A 15,217-nucleotide genomic window follows, 5' to 3' on the forward strand; every position below is an offset into this window, starting at 1 on the left:
AGGGGGCGGCACCGATACGCGCTGGCTGCAGCGAGCCCAGGCGAGCCCCGTGGCCCCCCCCCCGCCAGCTCCGCCTCCCCGCCCCGGCGCCGGCTCCATCTTGGCAGCCCCGGAGTCTCGGGGGGCTCCCCCGGCGCTCGGTTGGGCCATGGAGGAGCAGGGGCGGCTGCTGCCCCCCCCCGGCGAGCCCCGGCGCCAGGAGCTGGGCGAGATCCTGCAGCAGATCATGGGGATCACGGAGCAGAGCCTGGACGAGGCGCAGGCCAAGTAAGGGGGGGCATTGCTGCGGGGGGGAGTTTCCAGCTGCCCCCTCCCTTCCCAGAGCCAGGCAGGGAACCCAGGAGTCCGAGCTCCCAGCCCAACCCTCTAGACCCCACTCCCCTCCCAGAGCCAGGCAGGGAACCCAGGAGTCCGAGCTCCCAGCCCAACCCTCTAGACCCCACTCCTCTCCCAGAGCCAGGCAGGGAACCCAGGAGTCCGGGCTCCCAGCTCCTGCCCCCCGCAACCCACTGAACCCCACTCCCCTCCCAGAGCCAGGCAGGGAACCCAGGAGTCCGAGCTCCCAGCCCAACCCTCTAGACCCCACTCCCCTCCCAGAGCCAGGCAGGAAACCCAGGAGTCCGGGCTCCCAGCTCCTGCCCCCCGCAACCCACTGAACCCCACTCCCCTCCCAGAGCCAGGCAGGGAACCCAGGAGTCCGGGCTCCCAGCCCAACCCTCTAGACCCCACTCCCCTCCCAGAGCCAGGCAGGAAACCCAGGAGTCCGGGCTCCCAGCTCCTGCCCCCCGCAACCCACTGAACCCCACTCCCCTCCCAGAGCCAGGCAGGGAACCCAGGAGTCCGGGCTCCCAGCCCAACCCTCTAGACCCCACTCCCCTCCCAGAGCCAGGCAGGGAACCCAGGAGTCCGGGCTCCCAGCCCAACCCTCTAGACCCCACTCCCCTCCCAGAGCCAGGCAGGGAACCCAGGAGTCCGGGCTCCTAACTCCTGACCCCCGCAACCCACTGAACCCCACTCCCCTCCCAGAGCCAAGCAGGGAACCCAGGAGTCCGGGCTCCCGACCCCCCTCCCCGAGCTGGGGAGAGAACCCAGGCGTCCTGATCCAAAGGGTTGTGAGGTCATAGTGTGGAATTACGCGGGGGGGGGGGGGGCTGGAGCTGAGTTAACCCTTTGTGCCCCCCCGATATAAAGCTGCTTTATCTGGTCTCTCGCCCCCCCGACCCGCAGGAAACACGCCCTGAACTGCCATCGCCTGAAGCCGGCCCTGTTCACCGTCCTGTGCGAGATCAAGGAGAAGACAGGTAGGTGGGGGGCCGGGCCTGGGGGCAGAGCAAGGACTGGGGGGGCTCCAGGCCCGGGCACTGAGCATCTGGGCCCCCATCTCCCTGTGCCCTACAGGGCCGGGGGCGCTGGGCGTCTGGGTGTGCAACGGGGCCCTGCACGCCCCGACTTCAACTGTGGGGGGGGTACGTGGGGTGTGTCTGTGTTTACATACAGCTCGTCAGTGGGTGTGTTGGGGGGACCGTGGCCGCGGGTGTGTGTGGGGGGGGTCCTGGCTCCGGTCTAGGGGGGTGAAAACGTGCCGGGAGTTGGCCCAGGCCGGGGGCCCCTGAGCGAATTGGTGGCTGGTGAAAGTGTGAGATTTTTGTTTGTAACTTGAACGTCCCCCCAGGGCTGTGGGGTGCCCGGGTCGGTGGCAGGGGGGCGCAGGGGGGTGTGTGTCAGAGGCGGGGGGGCAGCCCCGTGCGTGTATAGCCGATGTTCTGGGGGGGGTGTTTAAGACACGCAGAAGTCGTGTGTGTCCACATGCCCACTATTGTGTACGCCCCGTGTACGGGGGAGGCGTGTGTCCAGGGCTCTCGGGTGTGTGTGTCAAGGTCCAGGGAGCTGCCGTCTCGGGGAACACGAGTAACCCGGGCTGTGTCGATGTGGGGGGGTGTCAACCCCCTGGCCGGGGGGTGAATCTGCGGACGCTGGTTTATACCACGTGTGTAATAGTTTGTGCATCTGTTCAGGGTGTGTCCACAGCACAGGGGTGCCGTGTGGGTGTATTTCCACGCCGACGCCATGTGTCTGTCTAACGTACCTGGACGCGGTGTGTAGAAATACACAGGGCGTGCAATAGGGTGGGGGGAACATTTGTGCGAGCCGATTTGTCCAATCGTGCAAAATATTTGTGCAGAAAATCTAAGGTCCTGGGGCTTGTGTGTTTCCATCGGTTCTACCAAGCGTGTGTCTGGGCGCGTGGCGCCCCCGTTTCCTAGCGTGCGTGAGTGTCTCTCGGTGCCACGCTGGGGGTAGTTGTGGGTTCAGGTATTTCCAGCTCTCAGCTGGGGTGTCGGTCGGTCTGGTTTTGGGTGTTGTACAAAACCCAGCCAGAGTCCTGCACCCAAGAACGGGGGGGTTGCTGGGGGGAGTGTCGGGGAGAGAAAATACCCTGGTCAATTTTGGGCGCCGCCCCGCCCCCCCGATGGAGCGCGGGGGGCCCTGGGGCGCCGGGCGCTGCCCAGGCCCGACCTGAGATCGGGCCCCGGGGTCGAAAGACAGGCGGGGAGCCGTGCAAGGAAACGCACGTTGTGGGGTTACCGCTGGTCCTCGGGGTGCCCGACACACCCTGTACTGACATCGACATGCTCACAGGTGTGTACATGGACACAGACACACCCAACCTCCCCCCAGCAGTAGCCCTGGGTGGGGGGGTCGGTGTGTACACGCACCCCGTTGTGTGTGTCCCACCCGTCGGCCGGGCGTGTGCGTGGGGGGGCATGTGCCAACGAGCGTGGGAGCCCCGGGGACGCGCGGGGGGGAAGGGTGTTGGGGGGGGAAATCGGCGTCGGTTCCATGGGTGCCCAGAATGGGTCCGAGGGGTGGAGCCTCCCCTGGGGGCGGCGTTTACATGGGTCTCCAGGCCTGGGTCTGTATGTGACCCACCCCCTGACCCCCAGTGAGTTATTGGGGGTCTCCTGAAAACACGAGGGGGGGGCCAGGCCGGCGAGGAGCTCAGGACACAGACCCCCCCCCACCGCTTCGTCGGCATTAGGAGAGGAAAAGTCATTGCTAGGTCCTAATCATGGGGCCAGCGAGGGGGGCACCGGCCGGGCGGGGGGCTGCGGGTCGACAGTGAGGGGCGCCGGCCGGCCCGGGGGGGCTGCGGGTCGGGAGTGAGGGGCGCCGGCCGGGCTGGGGGGCTGTGGGTCGGGAGTGAGGGGTGCTGGGGGGGGGTGCGGGTCGGGAGTGAGGGGCGCCGGCCGGCCCGGGGGGGCTGCGGGTCGGGAGTGAGGGGCGCCGGCCGGGCTGGGGGGCTGTGGGTCGGGAGTGAGGGGTGCTGGGGGGGCTGTGGGTCGGGAGTGAGGGGCGCCGTGTGTCTCACCCCCCGCCCCCCGCAGGGCTCAGTGTGCGCAGCAGCCAGGAGGAGGAGCCAGTGGACCCGCAGCTGATGCGCCTGGACAACATGCTGCTGGCCGAGGGCGTGGCCGGGCCCGAGAAGGGCGGCGGCTCAGCGGCAGCAGCGGCGGCGGCGGCGGCCTCGGGGGGCGTCTCCCCCGATCACTCCATCGAGCACTCCGATTATCGGCACAAGCTGGCGCAGATCCGCCAGATCTACCACGCTGAGCTGGAGAAATATGAGCAGGTGGGCGGGGCCTGGGGGCGGGGCCTGGGGGCAGGGGCGGGGCCTGGGGCCAGGCAGTTGACAGGGGCCATGAGGTGGGGCCTGGGCCATGGGGCTGTGGGGTAGAGCCTGGCTGTGGGTGGGGCTGGACTTCACAGGTCTGGGGGGGGATGGGGATGGGCCTGGGCACAGGGCTGGGGGTTGGGGGCTGGATGGGGGGTATTGGAGTGGGGATGGGGCCGGGCTGTGGAGGGCTGGGCCTGGCTGGGGGCGGGGCCAAGGGAGGGGCGGGGCCTGGCTGGGGGCGGGGCCAAGGGAGGGGCAGGCCCTGGCCAGGGGCGGGGCCAAGGGAGGGAGGGGCTGAGGGCCAGGGGCGGGGCCAAGGGAGGGAGGGGCTGAGGGCCAGGGGCAGGGCCAAGGGAGGGGCAGGGCCTGGCTGGGGGCGGGGCCAAGGGAGGGAGGGGCTGAGGGCCAGGGGCAGGGCCTGGCCGGGGGTGGGGCCGGGTCCCGCGCTGAGCCCCGCCCCCCGCAGGCGTGTAGCGAGTTCACGACGCACGTGATGAACCTGCTGCGGGAGCAGAGCCGCACGCGGCCGGTGGCGCCCCGGGAGATCGAGCGGATGGTCGGGATCATTCACCGCAAGTTCAGCTCCATCCAGATGCAGCTGAAACAGAGCACGTGCGAGGCCGTCATGATCCTGCGCTCCCGCTTCCTGGACGCCAGGTACGGCCCCGCCCCCCCTGCGCCGGGCCCCGCCCCCTCCACTGACCCCAGAGCACGTGCGAGGCCGTCATGATCCTGCGCTCCCGCTTCCTGGACGCCAGGTACGGCCCCGCCCCCCCTGCGCCGGGCCCCGCCCCCCATGCCGGGCCCCGCCCCCTCCACTGACCCCAGAGCACGTGCGAGGCCGTCATGATCCTGCGCTCCCGCTTCCTGGACGCCAGGTACGGCCCCGCCCCCCCCCCCTCGCCGGGCCCCGCCCCCCCCTCGCCGGGCCCCACCGCCCCCTCCACTGACCCCAGAGCATGTGCAAGGCTGTCAGGATCCTGCGCTCCCGCCTCTTGGACGCCAGGTGCGCCCCGCCCCCCTGCGCCCGGCCCCGCCCCCCTCCCCCTGCGCCCGGCCCCGCCCCCCTGCACCTGGCCCCCCCCTGTGCCCCCAGGACCCTGCAGTGCCGGGCGAATTGGGACGAGGCCCCCCCTTGACACGGGCCAGCCCCCTGCCCGCGCCCCCCACTCATCCCCTCGCCCGGCAGGCGGAAGCGACGTAACTTCAGCAAGCAGGCGACCGAGGTGCTGAACGAGTATTTCTACTCCCACCTGAGCAACCCCTACCCCAGCGAGGAGGCCAAGGAGGAGCTGGCCAAGAAGTGCGGCATCACCATCTCCCAGGTGCGCCGGGGGCCGGGCCGGGCGGGAGGGTGGGGGGCAGGCTGCGGGGGAGGGTGGGGGTGGTGGGCCGGGCCGGGCGGGAGGGTGGGGGGCAGGCTGCGGGGGAGGGTGGGGCGCCGGGGGCCGGGCCGGAGGTTGGGGGGCAGGCTGCGGGGGAGGGTGGGGCGGCGGGCCGGGCCGGGCGGGAGGTTGGGGGGCAGGCTGCGGGGGAGGGTGGGGCGGCGGGCCGGGCCGGGCGGGAGGGTGGGGGGCAGGCTGCGGGGGAGGGTGGGGCGGCGGGCCGGGCGGGAGGGTGGGGGGCAGGCTGCGGGGGAGGGTGGGGCGGCGGGCCGGGTCGGGCGGGAGGGTGGGGGGCAGGCTGCGGGGGAGGGTGGGGCGGCGGGCTGGGCTGGGCGGGAGGTTGGGGGGGCAGGCCGGGGCGGGACAGGGTGGCCTGGGGGGCTGGGCTCCATCAGCCTGAACCTGGGGGCTGACAAGGGACAAGGGGATCCTGCCCTACTCAACGGTTCGTGTCTATTTCCTCCCCCCCCCATGGTCTCCTCTCCCCCCCCGGACCCCCCCGCCCCCCCCAGGTCTCCAACTGGTTTGGCAATAAGCGCATTCGCTATAAGAAGAACATTGGTAAGTTCCAGGAGGAGGCGAATATTTACGCCGTGAAAACCGCCGTGAGCGTCACCCACGGGACCCAGAGCGGGGGCGACTCCCCGCCCACCCCCTCCTCCTCCGCAGGTAACTGCCCCGCCCCCGCCGGGAGCCCCGCCCCCGCCGGGAGCCCCGCCCACCCCCTCCTCCTCCTCCGCAGGTGACTGCCCCGCCCCTGCCAGGCTGGGAGCCCCCCAACATCACCCCTGCTGGGCCAGCTGGGGCTGGACTTGCTGGGAGCTCCCCCCACAGCCAGCACCCACCCCCGCCATACATTTCCCCCCCCACCCCCTTTGGGCCAGGCCGGCCTTGTGTTTAACCCTTGCCCGGCTCTGAGCGTCTCCCTCCTGTTCCCCCCCCCCCCCCCCGCAGGGTCCGGCGGCTCCTTCAACCTCTCCAGCTCCAGCGACATGTTCCTGGGGCTGCCGGGACTCAACGGGGACGCGTACCCCCCCTCCCAGGTGAGCCCCCCGGTCACAGCCCCCCGCATCGGGGCTACGGCCCCCGCTTTGCAACAGGCCCTGGGAGGACCCATTGGGAGCCAGACCCCCGAGGGGGGTGTCTCACCCTCCAGGGGAAGCCCCATGGCTTCCCTGCCCCCGCGAGGCCGGACGTCTGGGCCTGCAGCCCCCCTGCTCCCCCAGAGCCCGGCCAAGGTGGGATGAACCCCTGGGTCCAAGCTCTGTCTGTCTCCCCGTCCGTCTGTCCTTCCTCGGACCCCTGGTGCCCCGAGCTCTGTCCCCCTCCCAGCTCCTCAGTCCTGGGGAAATGCCGCCCCCCGGCCCCCAGGGCCAGTGTCCCCCCCCCCCCCCCCGATACCCCCGCCTCCAGCTCCTCACTGTCTCCCCCCCAGGTGGAGTCTCTGCGTCACTCCATGAGCCAGGGGCCCTATGGGGAGGGCCTGGCACCCGGCCAGCTCTACAGCCCCCGCGACATGAGGGTGAGTCCATCCCACCCCCAACCCCCCCCAGCTGCTGCCTCCTGCCCCCCCCCCAAATCCCCCCATCCATCCCGCCTCCCCAAATCCCCCCAGCAGCTGCCTCCTGCCCCCCCCAAATCCCCCCATCCATCCCGCCCCCCCAGTGGCTGCCTCCTGCCCGCCCCCCCAGTGGCTGCCTCCTGCCCTCCCCAAATCCCCCCATCCATCCCGCCCCCCCAGTGGCTGCCTCCTGCCCTCCCCAAATCCCCCCCATCCATCCCGCCCCCTCCAGCGGCTGCCTCCCAGCCCCCCCAAATCCCCCCCATCCATCCCGCCCCCTCCAGCGGCTGCCTCCCAGCCCCCCCAAATCCCCCCCATCCATCCCGCCCCCTCCAGCGGCTGCCTCCCAGCCCCCCCAAATCCCCCCCATCCATCCCGCCCCCTCCAGCGGCTGCCTCCCAGCCCCCCCAAATCCCCCCCATCCATCCCGCCCCCTCCAGCGGCTGCCTCCCAGCCCCCCCAAATCCCCCCCATCCATCCCGCCCCCTCCAGCGGCTGCCTCCCAGCCCCCCCAAATCCCCCCCATCCATCCCGCCCCCTCCAGCGGCTGCCTCCCAGCCCCCCCAAATCCCCCCCATCCATCCCGCCCCCTCCAGCGGCTGCCTCCCAGCCCCCCCAAATCCCCCCCATCCATCCCGCCCCCTCCAGCGGCTGCCTCCCAGCCCCCCCAAATCCCCCCCATCCATCCCGCCCCCTCCAGCGGCTGCCTCCCAGCCCCCCCAAATCCCCCCCATCCATCCCGCCCCCTCCAGCGGCTGCCTCCCAGCCCCCCCAAATCCCCCCCATCCATCCCGCCCCCTCCAGCGGCTGCCTCCCAGCCCCCCCAAATCCCCCCCATCCATCCCGCCCCCTCCAGCGGCTGCCTCCCAGCCCCCCCAAATCCCCCCCATCCATCCCGCCCCCTCCAGCGGCTGCCTCCCAGCCCCCCCAAATCCCCCCCATCCATCCCGCCCCCTCCAGCGGCTGCCTCCCAGCCCCCCCAAATCCCCCCCATCCATCCCGCCCCCTCCAGCGGCTGCCTCCCAGCCCCCCCAAATCCCCCCCATCCATCCCGCCCCCTCCAGCGGCTGCCTCCCAGCCCCCCCAAATCCCCCCCATCCATCCCGCCCCCTCCAGCGGCTGCCTCCCAGCCCCCCCAAATCCCCCCCATCCATCCCGCCCCCTCCAGCGGCTGCCTCCCAGCCCCCCCAAATCCCCCCCATCCATCCCGCCCCCTCCAGCGGCTGCCTCCCAGCCCCCCCAAATCCCCCCCATCCATCCCGCCCCCTCCAGCGGCTGCCTCCCAGCCCCCCCAAATCCCCCCCATCCATCCCGCCCCCTCCAGCGGCTGCCTCCCAGCCCCCCCAAATCCCCCCCATCCATCCCGCCCCCTCCAGCGGCTGCCTCCCAGCCCCCCCAAATCCCCCCCATCCATCCCGCCCCCTCCAGCGGCTGCCTCCCAGCCCCCCCAAATCCCCCCCATCCATCCCGCCCCCTCCAGCGGCTGCCTCCCAGCCCCCCCAAATCCCCCCCATCCATCCCGCCCCCTCCAGCGGCTGCCTCCCAGCCCCCCCAAATCCCCCCCATCCATCCCGCCCCCTCCAGCGGCTGCCTCCCAGCCCCCCCAAATCCCCCCCATCCATCCCGCCCCCTCCAGCGGCTGCCTCCCAGCCCCCCCAAATCCCCCCCATCCATCCCGCCCCCTCCAGCGGCTGCCTCCCAGCCCCCCCAAATCCCCCCCATCCATCCCGCCCCCTCCAGCGGCTGCCTCCCAGCCCCCCCAAATCCCCCCCATCCATCCCGCCCCCTCCAGCGGCTGCCTCCCAGCCCCCCCAAATCCCCCCCATCCATCCCACCCCCTCCAGCGGCTGCCTCCCAGCCCCCCCAAATCCCCCCCATCCATCCCACCCCCTCCAGCGGCTGCCTCCCAGCCCCCCCAAATCCCCCCCATCCATCCCACCCCCTCCAGCGGCTGCCTCCCAGCCCCCCCAAATCCCCCCCATCCATCCCACCCTCCCCAGCGGCTGCCTCCCAGCCCCCCCAAATCCCCCCCATCCATCCCACCCTCCCCAGCGGCTGCCTCCCAGCCCCCCCAAATCCCCCCCATCCATCCCACCCTCCCCAGCGGCTGCCTCCCAGCCCCCCCAAATCCCCCCATCCATCCCACCCTCCCCAGCGGCTGCCACCCGCCCCCCCAAAATCCCCCCATCCATCCCGCCCCCCCAGCGGCTGCCTCCCACCTCCCCCAAAATCCCCCCATCCATCCCGCCCCCCCAAAGGCTGCCTCCCACCCCCCCATCCCCCATCCATCCCACCCTCCCCAGCGGCTGCCTCCCACCTCCCCCAAAATCCCCCATCCATCCCGCCCCCCCAGCAGCTGCCTCCCGCCCCCCCAAATCTCCCCTTCCATCCCACCGCCCCAGTGGCTGCGTCCTGGCCCCCCGTCCCTCGTGCCCCCCAAATCCCCCCCCCCAGCAGCTGCCTCCCGCCCCTCATCCCCTCCCAGCTGCTAACTCCCTCTCAGTCCATCCTGCCCCTCCCCGTCCTCCCAGGGCCGATCCCCGCTCTGGAGCTCACTGTTCTCAATGGGGCGGGGGGGCAATAACCACTGGGGAAGGTGGAGGTAGGGATCTGGGGGGTGGGGGGGGCTTGGCGCAATGTGACCTGTGACCTTTGACCGCCCCCAGGCTAACGGCGGGTGGCAGGAAGCCGCTACCCCCTGCTCGGTGACGTCCCCCACGGAAGGACCCGGCAGCGTCCACTCCGACACCTCCAACTGATCCCGCCCCCCCGGCCCCCCGGCCATGCCCATGGGGGGCGGGGGGCGGCTGGCGTCTCTCCGTGGGATACAAGCCAAGGTGGTGCCCGGTGGGGACCCCCCCGATGACGTCTCTTTGTAGGGTGAATCCAGACGGCATCTGTTGGGGGGGGTCGATCCAAGATGGCGCCAGGGCCGTAGCCAGGCTCCCTGGGCATTTTTGTATTGAATGAGCAGCACAAAGGATGTGAGAGCCCCCCCCCCCCCCAATAAGCGGCCAAGAGCCCCCCCCGAGCTCCCCTCCCGCCTTTCTCACTCTTCAGGGCGTTTCCTTCTCGTCCCCGGGCCCCTCGTGGGCGCCGGACTCGCTGTTTTCTCTCCCATTTCCGCCTCGTTCTCCCCATTTTCTCAGCTCCCTCGCGCGGCCGTTTCCTCCTCTCGCTTGCCCCCCCCCGACATCCGCTCTGGCCAGCTGCCATCGCCCCCACAACCAGGGGCCCCAGGGCAGGATGTTGGGGGGAGCTGAGCCCCAGCGCCCCGCCCAGCCGTGGGAAACTGTTCTCTCGGTGCGGGAAGTGGGGCAGGAAAGAAGTGATGGGGAGGGAGGCGGGGGGCTGCCCAGGGGAGCCGGGCTGGTGGGAGACACGGCGTGAGACTGACAAGTTGAACTCTAGCCGTTGGCACCTGGCGCGGGGCCGGCCGGTGCGAGCCAGGCGTGAGCGCCGGGCCGAGCCCCCGAGGAGCAGCCAGGTTGGCACGGGAAGGGGACTGTTTCGCCCGGCGCCGCGGGCCCGTTACTTTACTTACCTCAATGCGACACCAATAGAGACTCGGACTCCGAAGCAGAGACCACGGAACCGTCTACCTCTAACCCCCCAGCCCCCGCCACAACGTGGGGGGCGCTGGACCCCGGCCCCCCATGGTGATTCCTTCCCCCGCCACTGTCCAGGTTAATTTCTTTTATCGTCTGCAGATCCGGCGTGTCTGCCGGGGGGATGGGAACAGACCAATGGCTGAAATGGTGGGGTGACATGGGGTGTGGGGGTTGGAGAGGGGGTTAGTTGGGGGAGGAGGGCTGGAGTGGAGGAGGGGGTTACTGGGGACCTGGGTTGGGCAAGGGGGCAGGACTGGATGGGGGGACTCCGTCACACCTGACACGGTGTCTCCCCCCCAGTGCAGTGATGTGGGGGAGTGTTTGGGGGTGGGGAACATTTAGAATATGTAAAACCTTGTGTTTTTTGTCATTTTTTCTTAATTTTTGTTGTTTTTCTGGGTATCCCCCAGTGGCTCGGGGGGGGAGGGTTACAGGGGGGTCCCTGGGCATCTTCCCCAGGGGTTACACTTTGGTTTGGGCTGTTTTTGTTTGGGTTTACTTTGGGGGCAGCTGGTTGGAATGTAACCCCCCCCACCAGCTGCTTCCCCACTCAGACCTCCCCTCACCCCAATCTCTGACCCCAATCCCCATCCCTATGCTGAACCCTGTCATCCCAACCCTTGGATTCCCCCATCACCCCAATGCCCCTCCCTGTGGCTGACCCAACCTCAACCCCTTTGATCCTGCCACCCCACTTCTTTCCCCTCCCCATCCCCGATACCCTGCCCCAGGAACCCCAGAACCCTCGATCCCCTTGCCCTTCATGGGGCCATTGTCCCTGTTTCTCTCCCTCAGAAATGGGGCCTCTCCCCTCAAGGGGAACAGCCCCCCAGCTGTGTGTGTGGGACCCTGCCCCCTTCTATCAGTTAATAAGCCAGGGGGGTCTGTCCCCTACCCAACCCCTCTGGATCCTCCTGTTTTGCTTGGCTGAGCGCAGCCATCTTGTCTCCTGCATCAATGGTGGCTCCTGGACCATTTTGGGGAGGTGGGAAGGGGGGACACGCAGGCGTTGCATGGGGAGGAGCCCAGGAGTGACATGGGGGCCTCTCCTGCACCCTAGGACCCCAGTGTGGGGCTGTGGGCCCAACCTAGGAGAGCTGGGGTGGAGGCGGGGGGAGAATGAGCCTTACTCAAGAGCAGGCTTCTGAGGGGGAACTAGGCCTCAAATGGATTAGTAAGGGGAGGGGTGCAGCACAGTTCATGTGTGTTTGGTTGGGGTCCCCCCCCAGGGTTTGCCCCCCCTTTGCTGTTGTACAGACTTTTTTGCCTATATAATAAAATATATTTTTTCCACCTGCTGGTTATTTCAGGTCCATGGATTTAAAGCGGGGTGTCCCTGAAACTTGCTGTCTCCCCCAAATCAGTTCCCCCAACCTGAACCCCAAAATCAAGGCTGCCCTAATCAAAGCCTCCCCCCGGGAGGGGTTCCCCAAGGACACCCTCAACGTGAGCCCCACTCAAAGAGATGCCCCCAAAGGGGGGACATCTGCTGCTTTCCATACCAGGCCCCCAAATCCCTCAAGGTCCCCCGACTTAGGCTGCAGCGACAGGTGCTGCTTAGAGGGGTCAGCTTGGGGGAGCAGCGTGAAACCCCACTTGTCTCCCGCTCTTTGTCCTGCTCCCCTCCCCAGAAGCAGGAGGGATGGGCTCTGCTCCCACATATCTTGGGCTTGCCCCTAACACAGCCCCTGGCATAGCTGAGGGAGATCTGGCTGGGGGACACGTGTGAGGGGAAAATCGCTGCCCCCCCACCCCCCCAAGCTGGCTGACCCTCCAAGGGCCCACCCATGCCTCCCCCCACTCCTTCACCCCAGTCCTGCCCCCCAGCTCTGCTGGTGCCCTTCCCTCCTGAACTGTAGCCCCTGCTGGTCCCTTTTCTCCCACCTCCCCATGGGACCCCCCCTCTCAAGCCAGCCTGCTGCCAGGGACATGCCCCCCTTCACCAGCCTCGCTGGCGCCCGCAGGCCGGTCACGGCCCTTCACCAGGGGGCCAGGGCTGCGACCCCCCAGCTCTGATCCTTCTCGGGCTCGTCTGGGCCGGTCACAGAACCTCTCTGCTCCTCACCCTCCTCCAGCCCCCCCGCTTTCCCCTGACCCCCTGCCTTCCTCCAGCCCCCCCGCTTTCCCCTGACCCCCCGCCTTCCTCCAGCCCCCCGCTTTCCCCAACCCCCGCCTTCCTCCAGCACCATCTTCCTCGGGCCCAGGCCTGATGGTTCACGGCTCTGGTTTCTCGGGCGCCGGGGCCGAGCCCCCCAGGCCTCTCAGTCCCCTCCCCCCACACTCTTCGCAGGGGGCTGAAGAATCACTGATGTTTTAATCAGAGCTGGGAGCGTACACTGAATCCCCAACCCTGCTTTCCCCCCTGTCCCCCACCCCCAGCTGCTATTCCCTCCATTCAACCACTATTATCTCAAGAGCCAGAGAGCCCCCCTTGGCTCCTGCTGCCCCCCAACCCCCCCCCCACTAACCTGGGGCACACCCCCAGCTGCGATCCTGTCCAGTCTGCAGTTCCTGGGCCAGCCCGCAGGGGGTACCACAGATGGGCTCCAGGCGGGGGGAGCGCCACACTGGGGACCAATTTAAATTGGGAGTGTAAGCGGGAGTAAGCCCAGCCACTTGGGGGTCCACATCTCCCCCAAACCAGCCATCAACCCCCCTCCCCAAATTCCAGAGCTGCCCTGGTGGGCACAGGGATCGGGGAAACCCCCCCTCCCCATCCGTGTGGTTCAGGGCAGGGGGTGAGTCCGGCTGTGTCCTGGGGCTGCGTTGGGGGGGGCGGGGCCCCCCAGGGGGTCAGACGCTGAGGAGCCAGAAGAAGAAGAAGATGGCCAGGAAGAGGAAGAGCGAATCCTGCCAGCCCGAGGGGCGGGGGGCGCCGGCCTCATCTGGGGGGAGAGAGAGGTAAGTGGAAGTGGGGACCAGGGGAATCCAGCCTGGCCCCCCCATGCCAAGCTGCGGGCTGGATCCAGCATGGGGTGTAATGGAAGGGGAGAGGGAAGGGGGTAGCAGGGAGCAGTGGAAAGTTGTGGGGGGTTGGGATAGCAGCAGGGAGCGGGCAGCATGTGGTGGGGAGCTGGGGGAGGAGCAGGGGGGTCCGCAAGGGGGCTGGGGTAACAGCGGAAGATCTGGGAGGGCTGGGGTAGCAGCAGGAGGAGTCCATGGGGGCTGGGGGGCTGGGGGTAGCAGCAGGGAGATCGGGCGGATCTCGGGGTGGCAGCGAGGAGATTGGGAGGGCTGGGGTAGCAGGAGGGGGTCTGGAGGGGGGTAGGGGATCTGGGGGTAGCAGCAGGGGGGTCCATGGGGGGTGAGGGATCTGGGGATAGCAGTGGGAGATCTGGGGGGGCTGTACCTGCTCTTGCCTCGGGCCCCCGCAGCACAGTGGTGAAGACACCGAAGGGGAAGGCTCCGATGCCAAAGGCCATGTGGAAGCCGGTGTCGTGGTAGGTGTGGGGTGGGCCCTGCAGAGAGAAGGGCTGTTAGCACCGTGCGGGGGCTGGGGGGGCGCAGCCCTGGGGGAAGGGGGGAGCTAGCACCGTGGGAGGAGGGGAGAGAGCAGTCCTGCGGGAGGAGGGTTTAGCACCATGGGGTGACTGCGGGGGCATGGCCCTGGGGGAAGGGGGTTTAGCACCATGGGAGGGCTCGTGGGGCACAGCCCTTGGGGGAAGGGGGCCTCAGCAGCATTGGGGAGGGGGGTGGCCCGCTGTCTCACACTCACCCCACGGCTCTCCGGCTCCGGGCGCTGCCCCCGCGGCCGAGGGGGGGTCTTCAACCTGAGGAGGGCAGAGCCATGGGGATGGGTCAGAACAACACGCCCCCTCCCTGCCCCCATCTTGCCAATGCTTCCCATCCATCCCCTCCTCTCCCCCCGCCCCAAACTTGGGTTCTGCCACCCTCCCTCAGCCCCGCCTCCCCTGCCCCGGGATCCTGCCGCCCCCCTCCTGCCCCACACCTGGGATCCTGCCGCTCCGCCCTGCCCCGCACCTGGGGTCCTGGCCGCCCCCCCCCCGCCCTGCCCCGCACCTGGGGTCCTGCCGCCCCCCCCCGCCCTGCCCCTGCACCTGGGGTCCTGCCGCCCCCCCCCCGCCCTGCCCTGCACCTGGGTCCTGCCGCCCCCCCCCCCGCCCTGCCTGCACCTGGGGTCCTGCCGCCCCCCCCTGCCCTGCCCCGCACCTGGGGTCCTGCTGGCCCGCGCTGCCCCGGCCGTACAGGGGGACGACCCTGTCGCGGCTGATGGCAGCTTTGCAGACGGGGCACTCCTGGCGCTCGGGGCGTGTCTCCAGCCACTGCGGGAGGAGGGGAGGTTAGCGCGCAGCCCCCCACTGCCTCCGCTTGCCCCACCCCTCAGTGTTCGGGGGGCAGGCACAGGCTTATGGGGGCCCGAGGGAGTCACATGCAGAGCGGGGCCTGAAACATCATGGGAAGGGGGCTGTTGAGGGGCCACGGGGGGCACTGAAGGGTTATGGGAGGGGAGGTCCCCCCCCGGGACTCACCTGGTGCAGGCAGGGCCAGCTGCAGGGGGGAGAGAGAGAGAAGGAATTACATGTGTCCTGCCCCCCAACACGTCCATCCCAACTCCCCCCTTCACCCCCCCGCCCTCTTGCCTTCACCGTGCCCCTCCCCCACCCCGACACTCCCGTCCCCCTTCACCGTGCCCCTCCCCCACCTGTCATGCCCCTTCACCCCCCCCCCGGCACCCTCCTCCCCCTTCACCCTGCCCTCCCCCACCCCGACACGCCCCTCCCCCTTCACCCTGCCCCTCCCCCACCCCAACACGCTCCTCCCCTTCACCCTGCCCCTCCCCCCACCCCAACACGCCCCTCCCCCTTCACCCTGCCCCTCCCCCACTCCGACACGCCCCTCCCCCTTCACCCTGCCCCTCCCCCAGCCTGTCATGCCCCCTCCCCCTCCCCGGCACGCCCCTCCCCCTTCACCCTGCCCTCCCCCACCCCGACACGGCTCCTCCCCCTTCACCCTGCCCCTCCCC

The 15,217-nt window shown here is 69.8% G+C and overlaps 2 protein-coding genes across 4 annotated transcripts in view; one reads left to right on the plus strand and one right to left on the minus strand.

Annotated features, from left to right (window-relative positions):
• Positions 1–89: 89 nt before the first annotated feature.
• PBX2 (PBX homeobox 2) lies at positions 90–9,621 on the plus strand. 3 transcript variants are annotated; one of them, XM_084647661.1, is made up of 9 exons: positions 91–267; positions 1,228–1,301; positions 3,387–3,631; positions 4,143–4,333; positions 4,866–5,001; positions 5,574–5,622; positions 6,016–6,104; positions 6,497–6,583; positions 9,289–9,616. In XM_084647661.1, the coding sequence occupies exons 1-9, from the start codon at positions 149–151 to the stop codon at positions 9,379–9,381; spliced, it is 1,083 nt and encodes a 360-aa protein (XP_084503787.1). In that variant the 5' UTR covers positions 91–148; the 3' UTR covers positions 9,382–9,616. The 3 variants fall into 3 exon arrangements, with proteins under 3 accessions (XP_084503788.1, XP_084503787.1, XP_084503786.1); XM_084647660.1 differs by having other exon boundaries at positions 5,574–5,730; positions 9,289–9,613; XM_084647662.1 differs by lacking the exon at positions 6,016–6,104 and having other exon boundaries at positions 90–267; positions 5,574–5,730; positions 9,289–9,621.
• A 3,080-nt stretch (positions 9,622–12,701) lies between these two features.
• The window catches only part of RNF5 (ring finger protein 5), a gene marked incomplete at its 5' end in the record, with an annotated part of 3,085 nt that continues 569 nt past the window's right edge, over positions 12,702–15,217 (minus strand). The window contains 5 exons of the mRNA XM_084648107.1: positions 12,702–13,118; positions 13,583–13,691; positions 13,949–14,003; positions 14,404–14,516; positions 14,724–14,834. Coding sequence (XP_084504233.1) covers positions 13,027–13,118; positions 13,583–13,691; positions 13,949–14,003; positions 14,404–14,516; positions 14,724–14,834 — 480 coding nt within the window. The 3' untranslated portion in view covers positions 12,702–13,026. The remainder of the gene's footprint in view (positions 13,119–13,582; positions 13,692–13,948; positions 14,004–14,403; positions 14,517–14,723; positions 14,835–15,217) is intronic.

This window comes from Lepidochelys olivacea (assembly GCF_965140295.1).
Source record: "Lepidochelys olivacea isolate rLepOli2 genome assembly, chromosome: 14".
NCBI lineage: Eukaryota > Metazoa > Chordata > Testudines > Cheloniidae > Lepidochelys > Lepidochelys olivacea.